We start from the raw sequence: 20,983 nt of genomic DNA, 5'->3' as shown, positions 1-20,983 counted from the left end.
CTCGGAAAAAGACTCGTTTATTCCAACTCTTTGCTTTCTATCTGCCAACCAGTTCTCTATCCAAGTCAATACCTTGCCCCAATCCCATGTGCCTTAACTTTACACGCTAATCTCTTATGCAGGACCTTATCGAAGGCCTTCTGAAAGTCCAAATACACCACACCCACTGGTTCTCCCTTATCTATTTTACTAGTTACATCCTCAAAAAATTCCAGTAGATTAGTCGAGCACGATTTACCTTTTGTAAATCCATGTTGACTTTGTCCGATCCTGTCACTGTTTTCCAAGTGCTGTGCTATTACATCTTTTATAATGGACTCTAGCATTTTCCCCACTACCGATGTCAGGCTTACCGGTGTGTATTTCCCTGTTTTTTCTCTACCACCTTTTTTGAATAGTGAGGGTAACATTAGCTACCCTCCAATCCATGGGTACTGTTCCAGATTCCATCGAATGTTGGAAGATGATCAGCAATGCATCTACTATTTCTCGGGCCACTTCCTTAAGTACCCTAGGATGTAGATTATCAGGCCCTGGGGATTTATCGGCCTTCAACCCCATCAATTTCCCTAACGGCATTTCCCTACAAATACTGATTTCTTTCAGTTCCTCCCTTTCATCAGACCCTATGTTCACCGACATTTCTGGGAGGTTATTTGTGTCCTCCTTTGTGAAGACAGAACCAAAATATGTATTTAATTGGTCTGCCATTTCTTTGTTCCCCATTATAAATTCCCCTGATTCTGATTGCAAGGGACCTACGCTTGACTTCACCAATCTTTTTCTCTTCACATATCTATAAAAGCTTTTACAGTCAGTTTTTATGTTCCCTGAAAGCTTACTCTCATATTCTATTTTCTCTTTCTTAATTAATCCCTTTGTTGAATCCTAAACTGCTCCCAATCCTCTGGATTACTGCTTTTTCTGGCCAATTTATATGTCCTCTCCTTGGATCTTATGCTATCCCTAATTTCCCTCGTTAGCCACAGTTGAGTCACCTTTTTTGCTTTATTTTTATGCCAAACTGGGATGAACAAATTCTGTAGTTCATCCACGCGGTCTTTGAATGTTTGCCATTGCCTATCCACCGTTAACCCTTTCTTTCTAGCTGAAACTCCATCTTGAGGACACATTTTGGGCAATTTACAGTGCATTTTCCTCAAAGTACTGGGGTGCATTAGCAGGTGGGAAGAGTACAAATCTGAAGTTTGTATTCTGTATTAGGTGTTGGTCAGACCCCATCTGGAGCACTAAGTGAAGTTGTGACCACGTAATCATGAGAAGGCAACTATGAAAGGCCAGTGACGTGGTCAGTATCAGTAGGTTCAAGGGTCAGTGGGAGGTGTTTCTGGAGAGGGGTGACAGAATGCAGATCAATCAAAAAGGTGGACAAGCTTTTTGGGGTGAATAATTTACATGTTCTGAAAAATTTTAGGGTATGGAATTTTGGGTTTGTTAGAGCCTCCGATGAATTGAAGAAATAAAATCGTAGAATGGTTACAGCATGGCAGAAGGCCATTCGGCCTGTCAAGCCCATGCCGGCTCTCTGCCAGAGCACTTAAGATAGTCCCACTCCCCTGCCCTTTCTCTGTAGCCCTGCAAATTTCTTTCCTTCATATACTTATCCAACTCCCTTTTGAAAGCTGTGATTGAATCTGCCTCCACCACCCTTTCAGGCAGTGCATTCAAGATCTTAACCACTTGCTGCGTAAAAATGTTTTTTCTTATGTCGCCTTTGGTTCTTTTGCCAATCACAATAAATCTGTGTCCTCTGGTTCTCTACCCTTCTGCCACTGGGAACAGTTTCCCTCTATCAACTCTGTTCAGACCCCTCATGATTTTGAGCACCTCTATCAAATCTCCCCTCAACCTTCTCTGCTCCAAGGAGAACAACCGCAGCTTCTTTAGTCTATCAACGTAATTGAAGTCTCTCATTCCTGGAACCATTCTCGTAAATCTTTTGTGCACCTTCTCTAAGGCCTTCACATCCTTCCTAAAGGGTGGTTCCCAGAATTGGACACAGTACTCCAGTTAGGGCCGAACGTGTTTTATACTGATTGATTCATAATTTCTACACTTTTGTACTCTATGCCTCTATTCATGAAGCCCAGGATCCCGTGCCCATTTTTAACTGCTTTTTCAACCTGCCTTGCCACCTTCAATGATTTGTGCACACATACCCCCAGGTCTCTCTGTTCGTGCACCCCCTTCAGGATTGTACCATTTAGTTTACATGTCCTCTTCTCATTCTTTCCACCAAAATGTATCACTTCACACTTTTCTGCGTTGAATTTTATCTGCGTGTCCGTCCATTTCACCAGCCTGTCTATGGCTTACTGAAGTCCATCACTCACCTCACTGTTCACTATATTTCCAAGTTTTGTGTCATCTGCAAATTTTGAAATTGCACCCTGTACACCCACATCCAAGTCATTTATTATATATCAAGAAAAGCAGTGGTCCTAGAACCGACCCCTGAGGAACACCACTATATGCCTTCCTCCAGTCCGATAAACAACCGTTCACCACTACTCTCTGTTTCCTGTCACTCGGCCAATTTTGTTTCCATGTTGCCACTGTCCCTTTTATTCCACTTTGCTGGCAAGCCTATTATGTGGCACTTTGTCGAGCGCCTTTTGGACACTGTCAACTGTATTACCCTCATCGACCCTCTGTTACCTCATCAAAGAGCTCAATCAAGTTAGTTAAACACGATTTGCCTTTAACAAATCCGTGTTGGCTTTCCTTAATTAATCCACACTTGTCCAAATGACTGTTCATTTTGTCCCTGATTACTGTTTCTAAAAGCTTCCCTACTACTGAGGTTAAACTGACTGGCCTGTAGTTGCTGGCTTTATCTTTAAACCCTTTTTTGAACAATGGTGTAACAATTGCAGTTCTCCAGTCCTGTATCTAAGGAGGATTGGAATATTATGGCCAGTACCTCCGCAATTTCCTCCCTCAATTCCCTCAGCATCCTAGGATGCATCCCATCCGCTCTTGGTGATTTATCTACTTTAAGTACAGCCAGCCTTTCTAATAGCTCCTCCTTCACTGTCCATGGAAGCATCCTCTTGGTGAAGACAGATGCAAAGTACAGGAAACTTTGGTTTATCCGGAGGTTAACTGTCCGGAATGCTCGAGCCACCGGCATAAATCAGGAGCCGTTTCGTTAGTTTTTCTTTTTCTTTTCGTTGCTTATTTTTCACCAGTCAGGCTCTGCAAGGTCTTGCTGAAGCTGTTGCTAAGCTACAGAGACGCTTGCAAGGTACGGCCGACTTTAGAAGCTGTTGCTAAGCAACAGGGTTTGTTGCCAGATACAGAGCTCAAAATCTCTATGTTTCAACATTAGCGCTGGTTTGTCCGGCAGTTTTGATGGGACGGCAACAGCTCGGTCCCGTCGGTGCCGGATAGCACAAAGTTTCCTGTACTCCTTTAGTACCTCTGCCATTCCCTCTGCCTCCATGCATAGGTCTCCTTTTTGGTCCCCAATCGGCCTCCCCCCTTCTCTTGCTACTCTTTTACTATTTATATGCATATAGAAGCCGTTTGGATGATCTCTTGATGGAAAAGCTTCAATTTTTTTCAAAATGACAAGGAGGCAAACTTTGAAAGTGTCACTCTTTTCCCCCCCCCCCCCCCCCCCCTCCCCGCATACATTGGGGAAAGTTTTTTTTGTCATTTTTTAAGTAGAAAAGAGCTAATGTTCATTCAGTAAAGGTGTTTGCTCATTGATGAGTTTCTTGTTTGAACCAGGCAGAAAGCAGGAGAGCAGACGACTGACCTGAGCTACACTGATAAATACAAGGCAACACCAGCCCTCTCCCTGTTTATCCCTTTCCCAACTAAGCTTTGCAAAACTCAAATTTTCTGCCATTCTTAAAAAAAGGTATTGTCAAATGAAGAAGTGCATTAACTTTTAATTATTCATATTCTCTAGATGGCCCCAGGGGTTTGGCAAGAAGGCTCATCTATCAGGATCCCCTTTAATCTGTGAGACCAGCTTTGGGTGATTAGTTCTGAATATGTTCTCACCAAGGGGTATCATTGCAAGAAGTAATTGAAATCCAACTGAAAGGACATGATTGTTCAGGACCAATGAGAGTGGGAATAGCAGCATCACATTGGTCTTATTTTGTAACCAGGCAATTGATTGCCAAAGATGGATTTTCCAATATTGGTGTAGTTTACCAGGAACATTAGGAGCAGAAATAGGCCGTTCAGCCCCTCGTGCCTGCTCCGCCATTCACTTCGATCATGGTTGATCCGCACCGCAACTCCATTTACGTGTTTTTGCTCCATATCCCTCGATATCCTTGCCGAACAGAAAACTGCCTGTCTTGAAAGCTCCAATTGATCCAGCATCCACAGACTTTTGGGGCAGAGTTTTCCAGATTTCTACTACCTTTTGTGTGGAAAAAATGCTCTTGAATGGCCTGGCTCTAATTTTAAGATTATGGCTCCTTGTTCTTGATTTCCCCACCAGAGGAAATAGTTTCTCATTACCTATCCTATCAAACCCTTTTAACACTTTAAACCTCTAGATCAGATCATCTCTCAATCTTCGATACTCAAGGGAATTTACTACCAAATGGTTAGAAAGCTCACCTGTAGTGAAGTGTGCTCTTTGCACACAGTTCTCTATAGTCAGCTCCTTATTACAATTATGCCGTGCTCCAGGTACAAATTTGGACATGTGCAGGCTGCACACTGGTTGGGAGCAGAAAACTCAGTGTAGGTGAAATTTTAAAGGGACGTGGACAACTAATGGGAAATATCTGGAGTAAGGGGACAAAAGTCCTTGCAGCTATCTGGAAAGCTCAAGAGGCATTTCAATGCATTGGAAACTAATGCCAAGGCTGAAGGGGGCGATGGCTAAGAAGTGAAGGGCAGAAATCAAGTGAAAGGAAACCCAATGTGCCAACAGATCTGCAGGCAAGTGACGGAGCAGGCCAGCACCTGACCCTCTGTTTAATGACTGCAGAAGCAGATGTGGTTTTGCGTGAGGAAGGTGGCCTTGTTTGTTATTCTAGCTGACCCTCCCCACAGGTCAGTATTGAAGCATGCCTGTAAGGAGGTGTAGGCAGGACGGAGGTTTCAGCTGACTAGCATTAACACTAGCTGAACTAGCCCTATGTTGCATGCTAACTGCAGATGTCTTTGCAACAGAACACAACTCTGCACTTTGTTATCTGCTGATTCAGACATTGGATAGTTGTAGCAATACTTGCAGGTACGGTTGGCATCTTGGTTGGTGCGGCTAACTGTTGAATACACTGGCATGTTTTCTTTCATGCAGTACGACTTGAAGCATAACGTACGTATGATTATGGTGTTCATGAAGAAACATCCAACAATATGGTAAGTCATACTCATACCTTCAAGTCTGTTGTCAGTGTGTTTTGGAATCGCGGCCTCCCCAATCACTGATCATCTGACAAAGCAAAGTTAGTGCACTTCTTGAAAGAGCAGGTACGAGCAGGTGGACACACAACTCCTCTGTTGCAGCATGACCTACTTGGTATATCTCCATTGATTGTCCTCTTCTTCCTTCTAAAAACTGGTATAGGATCATTTGCATTGGTGGTAGTAATTGTGCTGGTGGCACAAAGACTTAGGAGCAAACACAGGAAAACAAGAACAGTCCAGAAATGGCCAAAATACAGTTATTATATTTATATTACTGTACCTGTTAAATGAAATTCTGTCAACTTTGCAGTTGCTTGCAACAATTAATGCCCACAATCTATCCTGAGTGTCTTTCATGCGCGAACATAATTAAATTGCGTGCAGGATGTCCAAACCCACATTTTAAAGTGTGAATGAAGCTCTCGTAAAACAGGCAGATTCATCCTGCTGAGAGATTTTTGCCGTCAGAAATACATGCAAGGTGCAAAATGGATTTCCAGTCAAATTCACCTGATTTTAGAAAATAAAATCGGTATTGCTTACATTTGTGGATTGATGGAGCTAAGAATAAAAGAAACTCAGGTCAGTTAACTGGGGTGGTTGCATTCTTTGGTGAGCATCTTTGGCCATTAATATAGATTGCTTCCTTTCATTATTGAGTAGCTATTCTGATTTAATTAAATCATGATGTGTATATTATCTGCCCACAGTTCAAAGGGTAGATCCCAGTCTGGGTTAATGACTTAGTTTGACAGCTCTTTCTGCGTCCTTTAAAGATTGGCTAATGCCATCTGGAATTGACAGCTCCGTGGGCAGAGACTTCATTTCACAGACGTGAGGGACTAGTTTGCTGAGACACACAGGCAGTTTCAAAGTGTATATGAATTTTGCAGTCAGCAGCCAAAGGGTGTCTACTTTAAAGTCTTGGCCAGCTTAGCCTCAAAGGGTGAAGCTGATGTAATTGGCCTTCTGCTTTAGGGCCCATGGAATATCTAGCAGAACATTCCAGAAATTGTGGCGCGTTTCATGGAGCACATCAACACTTATTCTTCATGAATCTTATAGGAAGTTTACTTGTGTAAAATGGTAATCGGAAACCTGTTTCTGCTCTCCCCTGCCGATAAGCCTGTTGAGATTGGTGAAATTCACACTGAGAAACTTCAGCATGAATGGTGTCTTAACTTGGTTTTGTCATAATCTGTAATGGCAGTTACTGGGTTGGCAGTCCCTGCAATAGAAGACACTTGCAGTTTTGGTCAATGAAGCATCAACAGAAATTAAATGTTTTGTGATATTTAACTTATCAGCTTGGCTCAGTTATGAGCACACTTATCTCAGATTGTGACTTCATGCCGCACTCCAGGACTTAAGCTCCAAATCTGACTGGTACTCCAGTACTGAGGGAGGGCTGCAATGTTTGAGGTGCTGTTCTTCGGATGAGACATTAAACAGATTATAATTAAGATGAAAGTTCCCTTGATGGTTAATGGATAAAGGCATTATCTGGTGTAGTATTCAGCCCTCGGTTCAGTTCCTGGTCTGTGCTAGTTAACAATCACAGCTAGGCTATTGGATGTTGGGATGCTGCAATTGGCCGAAGCTCCCTAGGACAAATCAGCCAGGTTCCTGTTGGTGATTGCTATCCAGTGACTGCTGCTGGAAAATACATGTGGACTTTTTTTTAAAAAAGGTAACTTGGTTTACAACTGTTTTTCCTTGTTCAGGCCTTATCTACTCTGGATTCCACCACATTGATGTATCCTTTCTTTTATCGGCCCATGTTTGAGGTCTTAGAAGATGGATGGCACTCCTTCCTTCCAGAACATGAGTTTACTTTGCTTTCTGCATTGGTGAGTCCAAGCTTAAAAAGTAGTTACAAATACAGTATGAGTTTGATCCAGCTATTTGTGTTTTGAGTTTTGGTTATGCATTATACAAAGGTACAGTCTGCCATGGCACTTAAGGGAATTCTTGATGGAGAATTTCAGTGCAGGATTGCTCTTGGAAAGAATAGGCTGAGTGTTTGAAAAGTACTACTTCAATGTGTTGGGAAGTTCTGTTTAAAAAGTTGAGTAACTAATGTCCATTTTCAGAGATACTCTTCTCATAGACTCTCTCAAATACTTGAATCAAAAATTTATTCGGAATCTTTTTGCCCAACTCTTGGTAGCGGCGTTGGAAACATGGGAGCAGGAGTAGGCCATTCAGCCCCTTGAGCAGCTACCATGTAAACTTCAGAAGGTAGCTATTTTCAAAAGTTGCTATTCATTCTCTTCGCAAATGGCTGGCTTTCATGTAATTATAACATGCAAAGAACAAATCACGATCTGTAAGAGTTGCATCTCTAATTTATTACAATTTTGTTATTTTAAGTGTTTATTTACCGCTAATGAAGGATTCAAGATTCCTAGCCACTATAAGGATTCCTATATACACAGGAAAGCCCTGCAACAAATGACGCTAACAGTTGATTGTACAGTCTACTTAAGATGTTAGTCAGTGGGAGTGGGGGCGAGTCAAACTGCTAAGTGGTGTGGGCAAAGAACGCAGAGATGGTGTTAGGGAAGCTATTAAAAGGGGATGTTCCATTGGAGGAGGCGAAAAAAGGCACAGGTATAGTTGATCGGGGTAGAAAATATGACTGGATTCTTAGGTGTAGGACCTTGTGGAAGCAGGCAGAAGATAGTGGCTTGGCTAAGGGAAGGCCTATGAATGAGCAGGCTGGTGAGTCAGCGTGTTGGTGAAAGGGCCGATAGGCCAAGCGATCGGCTGAACAAGTAAATAATAGGAGAGGGTCTGCCAGGTGGAGGAATGTTCTGGGGGCAGAGGAAGTTGCTGTTGACATTTCGGTAACTGTTGGCCAAAGGAACGTTCTCGGGCGGGGTAGGGGGTGGAAAGTTGCAAGGGCCAGAACAGCGCACAAGGGTGTGGGATGGGGAGCAGTTCAGGGGATCTGCCATGGACACAAAAATTTAAATGTTTCAATTTTACTTTAACCTTTACCTGACTCGTACCAGCATGGCTGCTGGCTCAGGCAAAACGGTTGCTCCTAGAGTTGCTGAATGTCACATACCACTGGTAATAGTGCTGTGGATAAACACTCAAATGAAAAGACTTTGCTGTCAGATATGTTGAAGGGAACATTTCTGCCCAGCTGTTCTACTTATGTTAAACTGCTCAAGCCCTGCTGTCATTTCAAATCACAGAGCACTTTTTCGTAATACTGCCTGTAGCTCACCACCAACCATCCATTCGTCTACTTTTTAACATATGTTGTCCTCGGATTTATGAACTACATACTAAACAGCAGGTCAGTAATTACATTTCCTTTTTATAAAAAAAAAGTATTTCCTTGGTGATTGCAGTTCAGATCTTGGTTCACCACAATCTTGGAAAATAGAGAAAACAGCAATGAAGAATTGGAGGTAGAAAATTAAATGGATTGATATTTTCAAGTTGTAGCATTGCTTTGGACTTGAGACGAGAATTTGAATCATTTGAAAGAAAGAAGTTACATTTTTATTTGGAACAGGAGCTCCTTTGTCTTGGCTAATTTGTCTAAGTATAGAGGGATTAAAAAAAAAGATTTTCTTGTGGAGTGGGGGAAAACCCGTGTAACATTATTTTGAAAGCAACAAAGGATATTCAGTATGCTGCACTTGTACTCAATGCTGTACAAAAGGTCAATGTTGTTATTACAAACCTAGACATTCCCAAAAAAATGTCATCTCACTGGTACATACTTAATTTACTAAAAAATATGAACAGTCTGTTGGTGTGAATCTTTTAAAATCCAATCCAAAGATGCATTTTTTTTTGTTGCAAGTAAGTTCTTTAATCTGTAAGGAAGCTTTTTGAATTATACAATAGATATTTGTTAATTTCTTCTCTCAGACAAATGAATGGAGACTGAGCTATGTTAACAAAGATTTCGCTGTCTGCCCCTCCTATCCTCCTATTGTCATGGTGCCAAAGTCGATCAGTGATGAGATTCTGAAAAAAGTTGCTACATTTCGCTATGGTGGTCGCTTTCCTGTCCTCAGCTACTACCACAAAAAGAATGGAATGGTGAGCATGTAAGATGGTTATAGTTTTTGTCTGTTAAACTCACTAAATACTGTCATCTTCCAGCTCTATCAATTCATATTTCTCGTATCTATCCACATACACTGGCTAAACTGTAACTTCCAAGTTTCATAAGGGTGGAAGTTGCAGGGTAAAGTGTTTTATGATCTGATTTCCATATACCTTTCATAATAACATGCATACTCTTCCAAGTTTCATAAAAATAGGGCTTGATGTTTGAGTTATTGATGAAAATGCAGAAGTATTATGCTGATGCAATTTCCATGTTTTTATCGTCCCTCAGCTGTCCTACAACACACAGTAAATTTTTACTGACGAGTTTATTGTATAGATTTGGAGTTGTTGAACTTTCATCTCGATTTCTGCAAGTTGCTCACATTACTGCACACAGCCATAAACTGAATTATGTTTTTGCTTTTGACTTGTAAAGCTGTATGACATGCACTTTAGCAATGATTTCTTAAACTATTTTTAACTGATTAAACATGATGTGACATTGTTGATGATTGCATTGGAGAAAATGTGTCATCAGTTTGATAGTCAAATCCCCAAATTAGCCAGAGAGCAGTGGGAAATCTTGACCACTTAATCATCGTCATATTAAGATAAAAGTGTGAAGCCATTAATATTTCAAAATGTCTGTTACCTTTTTTAAGTAAAAGCATAACAGAAATGTTCTTCCAGTATGTTCATACCAGACTATACAAATTTCTGAGATGACATTTTCTTCCAATAATCTCTTTCCCTGTGTAAAATCAGGTGTATATAACTTGGATTTTTGCATGTTATATAACTGAAACTAGTGTGGTAGTTGTTTATATATTTAGGAAGCATCATTATTGGCTTTAGGTATACACCAATTTATGTTAAAGTATGCAAAACTTTTAGTTGATCTAGGTAGAGCTAACATAAGGAAAGAAATGAACAAGAAATTGTGGCAAAAACAGATTATGCTTGCTTAATATAAACTTCCCAACCTTTTAAAAGAGCTATGTGCTTTAATGACAATCACTGTAGTTATATGATGAAGTTGAGACCCTACCCCAGGTATTCTTAAATATATTTGATCTGACTCCTCTTGGAGCTTACTATTTTACAATTACTCTCCAACTTTTTAAAATTCAAATTGTGATTTATAAATCTTCTAGAAAATGCTTGTGAATCCACTCTAATGATAGTTATGAGAGTGGTGGCTAAACTTGCATTTTGTTACCTGCTGGAACCCTCGTCCATGCCTTTTGTTAATGCTGAACTTGACTATTCCAATGCACTCCTGGCTGGCCTCCCACATTCTACCCTAAGTAAACTTGAGGTGATCCAAAACTCTGCTGTCCTTGTTCTAACTCGCACCAAGTCCCGTTCACCCATCACCCCTGTGCTCGCTGACCTACATTGGCTCCTGGCTAAGCAACACCTCAATTTTAAAATTCTCATCCTTGTTTTCAAATCCCTCCTTGGCCTCGCCCCTCCCTATCTCTCTAATCCCCTCCAGGCCCACAACCCTCCGAGATATCTGCGCTCCTCTAATTCTGGCCTCTGGAGCATCTCTGATTTTAATTCCTCAACCATTGGTGGCCGTGCATTCAACTGCCAAGGCCCCAACCTCTGGAATTCCCTCCCTAAACCTCTCCGCCTCTCTACCTCTCTTTCCTCCTTTTAAGACGCTCCTTAAAACCTACCTCTTTGACCAAGCTTTGTCATCTGCTCTAATATCTCCTTCTGTGGCTCGGTATCAAATGAGGTGATGAGTCACTTTGCTGTGATATCTCTCTGCCCTTTCCTTTTACCTTTTCACTGCCACTGCAGCCATTTTGCATCTTGTTGCAGGATTCAATTATCTATTTGCTTTCTTTTGTCCAAGAAATCTGGATTTATTTTTTTCTCTCTCCAGTATCTGCTTGTCTGCTTAGTGTAGACCAGACTGATTTATGAGTCCAAATTTGAATGAAGATAAATGACAATTTCTTCATTTCTGCATCACAACTATATTAGATTCAACATTGACTCTTCAGCATGGCAAGATAAAATGTCGGCTCATCTTTTGTAACTGTATTTAGAGAACTCTATCAAAGAAATGTAATTCTGCATTATAAAGCACAGCAAATTAACCTTCTTAGTCACAACCTTATTGGGTCTGTGCTTTCACTGGCTCTCGGCAGACTGATGGGTGGATTGTTGTGTTAACAGTCATTAAATTGAGAGTGAGTGAGAATGCTTTCTCTTGCTGGGAAACCTTGGGTTCAAACAGTAATGTTATCCAATCATGGGATGACCATATCCATAGGGGAAAATAAAAATGATACGGTCCTTTTACACGACATGCTGTGTCTTGGGAGAGCAGCCGCCGAATGCTGCTCTCCTGAATTTGCACTGCACTTCATTCCACTGGTTGTGCATTCAGATGCTTAGGCCATAAACCTCTCTGCCTCTCTACCTCTCACCTCCTTTAAGACACTCTTTAAAACCTACCTCTATGACCAAGCTTTTGGTCATCTGTCCTAATATCTCCTTATGTGGCTCGGTGTCAAATATTGTTTAACACTCCTATGAAACGGCTTGGGACGTTTTACTATGTTAAAGGCACTATATAAAACATTGTGCCATGATGTCATCTATAGATGTCAGCAGGAGTGTTCTGAAAATTTTTGTTAGTACAGTAGCACCTGTAGTAGCCAGTATTCGATTAGTAGACACCAAGACCAGGTGAACAGCTGGTCTTTCTAGCCACTGGTTTAACAAAATCCATCAACTTGTAATTTCATCTGATCATTGGCTGCGGAAGACCGTGGCTATAGAACACAGTGGCAAAACATCAATATGAAAATGGTTGTGTGTGTGTATTAAATCGTGCCCCACTCAACATTGGTTGAGTGGGGGATGTTGATCAGGACAGTAGGAGAACCCCCCTTCATTCCTTTGAATAGTGCCAAGAGATTTTAATGTCCACCTGAACAGGCAGCTTGGAGCTCAGTTTAACATCTCCTCCAAAGGAAACCTCTCCTAAATTTCAATAAGTTGGATTACAGAGTATAAATTTGATGCTTTAGTGGTTGAACAGTGGACATTTTTGGGAAGAGTAGTTTGGCCAGTTTTTCTTCTGCCTGAGCTAGAATGTTTCATTTATACATACTGTTACATCTCCTAACTGGTATAAGAGCAAAAGTAGGGGACTCAAACTTGTGGATTCTGAGAACTGCATTATCCTTTGTAAATGCTACATAAGCTAACTTCATGTATGAAATTGTTTCGTATTCCTTGGTATGCAACATAAATTGTTCAAGTGGCCTAGTGTCACTTAATATTGAATTCCTCAACATTTCTAATTTATCGTTCTAAAATTGAGCAGAACTCAGCAAAAGAGATTGTGAAGAAAAACATACTTTCTATTAATTCACTGCAGATATTAATGTCAAATTCTGAATTTATTCGATTCTACAGAGTCAATTTAGCAGTTTAGTTGCTGTGGTTGATTTAATAGGGAAGGCCAGTTCACTGTAACTGTATAAATGATTTGGATTTTAACATTTTTCTACGTAGAGTTCTAGACTTCGAGGCATAACAGTGGTAAACATCCTTTGGAAGACACCCACCTAAAACATTGTAAAGTAATGGCAAAAAAAAACGAGCTATAATCGCGCCATATAAATCTGGTGACTAGCATCATCCATCGTCAGAGCTGCTGTAAACACAGAATAAGTGTCAAGCAGCTCCATAGCAAAAGTATTCTGTAATTAATATTTTGATGGCACTGTATAACTCTCAGTATTTTTAGTTTCTGTTGACCTTTTTCTTTGGCATGCACGGAGTTGAAATGTTGTAAGTGATTAATTGTTCTAAGCGACTTGTTTTGTTTAGTCCAAAAGGTTTTGTTTCTATTTGGCTTTGATCTTGTTCCTTAAAGGGAAAGGAAGTTGCTCCCTAAAGGGGTGAAATTTCCTGTGGGGACATAATGGGAAATTACACTCGGTTACACCCATTTTCCTAATGTCAATTTATGCTTAAATTTCCTGCCAATCTCTAACATATGCCAAATGTAAAAATCAGGGTAAGCAAACAGTGTAAACAATCAGGCTCAGGAAACCACAGAACATAGACCATATATTCCTTCTTTAAGCTTTGAACCATCTAACCATCATTCATTCACATTAGACACAACATGTTTAAGAACATGCAGTTGTGAAGCTTTTCCATTTTTAATATGACTCGCACTGAAGCCATAAAAATGCATTCAAAGAAACAGAAAATACAGTGCAGGTCTTGAGGATTTTTTTTTTTTAATTGCTTATCCCCAGAAAAATTACTATTTGTTGCTGCACCTCAAATCCTCGGCTTAATTATACACCCATTTTAAATGTTCTCTTTTTGGGTGTGCAGCCCATTCAAATTCCCGCACATGCGCGGTTTTTCCCATTGTGAAGCCAGCAAGTGCAGCTTAACGGGAACATTGGTGTACGGCTCTTTAGCCTGGGGATGGAGGCATTATAGCGAGCCGGGGTGCATTCAGGGGCAAGGATTGCTAGATGTATGTAAAAGATGGAGGAAATTTGAGCATAGCATAATTATGTGCACAACACACTTGCACCTGAGTTTACTCTATCTTTTACGTGTGGTATTTGCTTTACAATCAGATTACCTGTGTTTCTGGGAGCAAATACACAGGGCATATCACCCCCAAATGTCTCTCTTAAAATTAATTGAGATTAATAAGTGCATGAAGATTTCTTGTGGCATTGCTCATAGACAGCCCAGGACATGGAATGCGATTTCTGATTTCTCATTGGTGTAATACAGAAAATTTACTGAAACAGTATATTACTTCACTAGTAAAACAGGCTAACAAATATATTGGTAACACTATTTACCCACCACTTTACAAAACTTAACATACAAGAAGCTCATCACTATCCAGGACAAAGCAGCCCCCAACCACCACCTTAAGCATTCACTCCCTCCACCACCGGTGTACCATGGCTGCAGTGTGTACCATCTACAAGATGCACTGCAGCAACTCGCTAAGGCTTCTTCGACAGCACCTCCCAAACCCGCGACCTCTCGCACCTAGAAGGGCAAGGACAGTAGACGTAGGGGAACACCACCACCTGCAAGTTCCCCTCCAAGTCACACATCATCCTGACTTGGAAATATATTGCTGTTCCTTCATAGTCACTAGGTCAAAATCCTCAAACTCCCTCTCTAACCGTACTGTTGGGAGTACCTTCACCACGTGGACTACAGTTCAAGAAGGTGGCTCACCACCACATTCTCGGATAATTAGGGATGGCCTTGCCAGCGATGCCAACATCCCATGAATGAATATAAAAAAAAAAGTAACATTGTTCTTCCCTCCCTCTTCTCTACATTATAAAATATTTTTTCCAATCTCCCATGTTGGATTCGCAGTATTTATAGGTGTCGGCCTTGGCTCAGTGGGTAGCATTCTCGCCATGGAGTCAAAAGATTATGGGTTGAAGTCCCACTCCAGAGACTTGAGCACAAGTTTTAGGCTGACGCTTCAAAGCAGTACTGAGGCAGAGCTGTACTGTCGGAAGTACTATCTTTTGGATGAGATGTTAAACAGAAGTCCTGTCTGCCCCCTCGGGTGAACATAAAAGATCCCATGGATCTATTTCCAAGACGAGCAGGGGAGATCTCCCCGATGTACTGGCCAATATTAATCCCTCAACCAACATTACTAAAACAGGTTATCTGGTTATTATCACATTGCTGTTTGCGGGATCTTGCTGTGTGCAAACCAGCTGCTGTGTTTCCTACATGACAACAGTGACTGCACCTAAAATGTATTTTGTTGGCTGTAAGGGCTATGGGATGTCTTTGGGTCGTGAAAGGCGCTAGATAAATGGAACACTCCCTCTCGCGCTTTACTTGTTCTTATTTCTGAGAACTTTTATCTTTCACAATCATACAACTGAAGAAGAAAAATGTTTCAACCCCTTGCAGTCCCACAGCAGAGACTTGAGCCCACAATCTAGGCCTACAGTTCAGTGCAGTATTGATGGCGTGCTGTGCTGTCAGAGGTGCCATCTTTCAGATGAGACGTTAAACCGAGGCCCCGTCTGCCATCTCTGGTCCCACGGCACTATTTCGAAGAAGTGCAGGAGAGTTCTCTTTTTTTCTATGGTAGATTTGTAGTTCTTGTTGAATATTTCATCAGTTTAGCATTATCCTAGGAGGTTTTTTCCCAACTTTGAGTTTCCAATAATCAGTTCCTTGAACAGTGTAGTCAGTCTCCATGACCTGGGCCTGACTAACTCCAGGCACAATGCCTGAGTTCACATTCCTGAAACATTTCCCTGCGGCCCCACTGCAAACATAAGACCCCCTTCAGCAACATGTTTTTCAAGAAAGAAGTGCATGCATATATTTTATGTACAGTGTGTCATATGGTACAGTATACATTGGTTCACTCGGGTAGTTGGTATGTTGCACAGAAATTGGAAACAGCAGGGTGATTTGATAACAGAAAATGCTGAAATACTCCAAGTCAGGCAGCATCTGTGAAGAGAGAAACCGAGTTGACATTTCAGGTGGATGACCTTTTGTTCTTCTGACTTTCTTGAGGAGTGGTCTGCATATGTATGGAGGTGCCTGGATTGTGTGCTATTCCAGGAATGGTTTGGACTGACGAGTATTTCCTGAGTTCCATGCCTCACTCTTTCTGATTGGGATATCTCTCGTAGATGTTTCACTCTACCCCATGTCTGTTGTGGGGAGAGCAGTGCCTCGCCATAGTGACTGCAGTTGGCAGCAGCGTCCCTGGGTTAGAGAAAAAATGAACAGGGTCCCTATTCTGATTCAAGTTGTGTGTAGGGCTGTCATGAGGCACATTAAGCCTATTGGGGCTGACTTGCTGTGGGCAAAATTTTAAATTACCGAATATGTTTGAACAGTTAAATGGTACTGTATTGTGGTGCAAGGTGTGCTTTGAATGGATGTGATTTGGATTGAGTCAGAAGTGAGTGTTATTTTTGATTTGCAATAATTTTGTTTACATAACCTAGAATGTTCTGTCTTCAGATGGATATGTTTCTACATTTAGTGTTGCATCAAATTTGCAGGAAAACAAATTGCAAAGCAGCTGCATTTCTATGGATTCTGACCTGAATTTTCAAAAAAAAATCTGGCAAAGGCCTGCGCAACAACAGAAATTTTACAGCTATTTTTGAAAATACTGCAATGGTTTCCCACAGCAGAGCCATGCACCACCATATGTCTCGGGCGATAGATGGGAACTTTGTTATAGGAGCTGGGAGACTATCTCTAATAAGCTGCTTCATGAGTTTATAAGTAGCAGTGACCCATGAACACAATTCCAGGGATATGAAAAACATTTTTATGATCTGAGAAAATAGTCCTAGTCTGCATCAGAGCTAAATTGATTCTTTGGTTTTCTTTTATTCTAAGAGCATTTTGCATTTCTTGTCTTACTTTTTCACTCCTGCTTTTCTCATTGTGGTTTTTTTCTATTTCTGTTCTTCAAAACTTACTCGAGTCGTTTTTAATTTCCCTTTAACCATATTTTTATATGCTTCTTTCATCCGTTCCAAGTAGTTCCTTGACTTCTTTTTTTTGTGTCTGCCTTCCTCTTGATTTCTCTCTTTCTCTTTGAACTTTATTGTCCTTTTTTTCAGTTGGAAGATTTTATTAAATTTCCTGATTGTCATTTCCTGATTTTTTTTTTTCTTGTGTTTTCTTCAAGTACTGAAGAGCATCTAATGTACATTCAACAAAATAGATTACTCACCTGGAAAAGGAGGAAGCTATTTATTGTTTGATATTTGAGAACAATTGCTGTTTTGCCTATGTGTTGTGCTTTCATACATTACTTATGAGGAAAAAAGATTTTACCTAATGGAAAAAGAGACTGCAAAATACTTTAAATGACCCATTTTGGAAACAACTCTGCTATGTCATGCAACAGGGTGGAATTTGATTGCTGGCCAAGGACACCGACTATTAAGTCCTGCTGAAATCCTAATGATTTCCCCCTGAAGTAATCCTGTTTGAAAGTACAGATAGATGTGTGGACATCGGGTGAGGACTGGAGCTAGCTTGGCTTTGATGTCCTCTGGGGTGGGACACCCTACTGACACTCGCCGTCTATGATCACACTAAAAGAATGGTTACTTGGGCCAGGTACTGGAAGGTTGCTGGCATCAATGAAACTATACCCCAGTAAGAACCAGTGCCTTCAGGAGAATACTGAAGTACTTAAATTTTTTTTTAAAAAAACAAAAAAAAACACCTCAATGACCTTATGCATAATTATGGAAAATGCAGATACCTGCAGCAAAGCTACTAAAACTGGAAATCCACAGATTTTGCAATGCTTTAGTTTCTGATAGTAATGTGAATATGTGGTTTCTTATTGCTGTTAAGATTATGATAGGATTTGGTAATAACTACCATTAACAGCCCTATCAAAAAAGCACTTTCTTAAAATTGCTTCACCATCACAATTGGTTGGCTCAATCTTGCGTGTTTGATTACAGTGAGAAGCACATCAGCACGGCAATGTGGGAGCTGATGGCAGCATCAGATTACGTTTATCTGGTATAAGTGCCTTTTGTCGCTCAGTTTTCAAGTAGGGATCAGATCTGACAAATATCTGTCTCTGATATTAAGCTCTGAACCAAAAATAAGTACAACATCCTGAAAGATGAAACAACTGGAAATATTTGAGCTATTAATAGGCTCATTTTGCTAGCTCTTCTGTCTGTATAGTAATCGATCTATACATGAGAGATAACTGTTTAAAATTTTATGGTTTTCTTACTCAGCTGCTTTTAACTTTTTCCGTAAGAATTCAGATTTTGTTTCCTGTACAGTTTTAATTTCATAAGTTTCAAAATATATGTGTGTGTATAATTAGAATTTAGCGGGGCTTGAGCCCCAATCTGACAGGGTGGGAGATGGAAATTTTCAGGCCCAGTCTTCAGCAGCACCTTTATGAAGGTAAAGCTAATTTTAAAGATAAAAATTTTAAATGTGATACAACTGCTTACGATCCAGTAGATGGAGCTGTACAGGAGTAGCTGTGGCGAGAGATAGCAGGCTCCATAGCACCACGTGGTGGTGAGATGCACCCATTGTAGGTAAATCGTAAGATTAACAGTGGAACTCATTACTGTAGTCACCTTTTTATCGGGAAATGTCACCAGTAAGTGTGGACAGCTTAAGATTGGAGTTCTCATAGGAAATGCTTGTGCAGGAGTTTTCAATCGAGCATGCAACCTACATAATAACTATGCCAGTAGATCTCCTGTGACCTCAAGACCATGTGGACTTCAGGTGAAGTGGACTTGGGTGCTGTGAGATAATTTGACCAGGGTGCCAATGTAATTCAGTCCCCATTTTAAAGTTACACATTCTGCCCTTATTTTAATATTTCCATTATGAAGGGGGGGGAGAGAGATGCGGTGGGGAGTGAAGGGAGGAGGTGAGAAGAGAGGGCAGAAAAGGAAGGGGACGGGGAGAGGAGGCAGATGGATAAAGAAATATAAAGAGGAGGCGGATGGGGAAGGTAGATAGGATATGGGTAACTGATCAGAGAAGAGGGTGAAGTAGAGACAGGAATGGACTGGGGGGGTATGGGAGTTGTGCTGAGCTAGCCATCTCTCCTGCAGCAGTCTTTTCTGCAAGGAGGCTGGGGGGGCGAGGGGGGTAGCGCATGGGAGGGAGAGACTCTTTACCGCTGAGGTCGTTTTTCTCATTGAAACTTATAAAATTCTGACAGGACTGGACAGACTAGATGCAGGAAGGATGTTCCCGATGGTCAGGGAGTCCAGAACCAGGGGACACAGTCTAAGGATAAGGGGTAAGCCATTTAGGACTGAAATGAGGAGGAATTTCTTCACCCAGAGAGTGGTGAACCTGTGGAATTCTCTACCACAGAAGGCAGTAGAGGCCAATACATTAAATATATTCAAGAAGGAGTTGGATATATTTCTTAAGGCTAAAGGGATCAAGGGGTATGGGGAGAAAGCAGGGACCGGGTACTGAATTTGGATGATCAGTCATGATCGCATTGAATGGCGGAGCAGGCTCGAGGGGCTGAATGGCCTACTCCTGCTCCTATCTTCTATGTTTCTATGTTTTCTTGCTGGGGAGGTTACAGATTAGTTGAGTTCAGTGGAAGTGGGGATTTGGAGTTCAATACTGAAAGCTCTTTTTTTGTTCTGGGACGGCGAGGCTGATCTGGCTTCTCGGGCGGGGTGGCAGTTTAAGCTTAATATCACACAGCAGATTTTGGTGTTCAGAAGGGGTGGGGGGGGGTCAGGGCTGAACAAATTCCATCAAGTTTGGATAAATGACACCTGTTGCATTACCTTGATTGTTCCAGAGCTGATTTGGGTAGGTCTTCCAAGCAGCACAGACATCGATATTCCCAGGTCACGTGCCCTTCTTCCTTCTCGCCTCAGTCAGTCACGCCAGTTGTACTCTTAAAGTTCTGAATTATTTCATCTATGGCCCTCAATGAATGCTCCATCTAGTTGTGTCTGAGGCATTTTAAACTAAGAAAGCCGGCTGGCTGCTTGTTAGGCCTAGTTTCAGGATGCGGCAAGACTGCTTACATTAACAGTTTTCCTAAAGGATTGCCTCTCAGTACATCTAAGGGAATGAGTCAGTGAGGGGGCAGAGATGCTGAGGGGAAGAGATGCTCAGGACAGCCTGGCAGCCTCATCAAACATATGATTTTTTCTTTTTAAATTGGATAGTTGTAAATAGTACATCAAGATTTAAAATAATTTCCTGGAATATATAATTTGAGATGGATAATAAAAATGAAGCCGTTTTAGGCTTTAACAGATTACTTTTTTCTTACCTTGATGGAGATCATCTGAAAATTCAAGGTGGCAGCTACCTGGCACAGATGGCTTAGCAAGCTTTTTAATATACTTTATTAATTGACCACAATTTTTAAAAATATTTATTGCATTAGGTAATTAAAAAAAATATATATATTTATTTAGTCCACCGAGTCATGGAGCAGCTGACCGCAGGACAGGAAAAAGCAGCAGCCTACATTGGGCTTCAGGCAGGGACCAGGGCAGCATAATGGATGCAGCTGACTGGCATGAACTGAAAGCAGCAGTGCCACAGGCCGAGAGACCAGGGCAGCAGAGACGGGCAAGAATGGCCGAGTAGCTGAACATCGGAACAGTGGCAGCCGAAAACTGGTCGCAAGACTGAGATGTGGAGGAGCAGCTATTTAAAGGCGGGTGGGTGAGAGGCAGTCGAATGTATGTTTTTCTTTTTTCTTCTAAGATATTAGTGAATATATATAAATAACATGCTAGTAAGTCAACAAATAGAGAAATATGATGACTTTGGGAGTTCCTGGGATCATCTTGCGAACACCCTAGTTTGAAAACCTTTTGTCTAAATTGGTGTTTATTCTTGCTAAGAGTATGGGGTGCTTCTTTCTGTACATGGTTGAAAGTGTAAAGATTACTGCTATGTCCAGGGA

At 41.2% G+C, this 20,983-nt stretch overlaps 1 protein-coding gene across 4 annotated transcripts in view; it reads left to right on the top strand.

Moving 5' to 3' along the window:
* Nucleotides 1-20,983, top strand: part of mtmr9 (myotubularin related protein 9) — an 83,287-nt gene that overhangs the window by 19,656 nt on the left and 42,648 nt on the right. For 2 of the 4 annotated variants that reach the window (XM_085997016.1, XM_085997018.1), the window contains exons 3-4: nucleotides 7,134-7,259; nucleotides 9,304-9,477. The exons of 1 other annotated variant lie outside the window; for it this stretch is intronic. In XM_085997016.1, coding sequence (XP_085853142.1) covers nucleotides 7,134-7,259; nucleotides 9,304-9,477 — 300 coding nt within the window. The remainder of the gene's footprint in view (nucleotides 1-7,133; nucleotides 7,260-9,303; nucleotides 9,478-20,983) is intronic. One more of the 4 variants, XM_085997017.1, reaches the window with a different exon arrangement.

This window comes from Somniosus microcephalus, chromosome 9 (assembly GCF_052327205.1).
Source record: "Somniosus microcephalus isolate GS21.2 chromosome 9, FLI_Smic_1.0, whole genome shotgun sequence".
NCBI lineage: Eukaryota > Metazoa > Chordata > Chondrichthyes > Squaliformes > Somniosidae > Somniosus > Somniosus microcephalus.
This window is presented reverse-complemented; position numbering and strand designations above follow the sequence as displayed.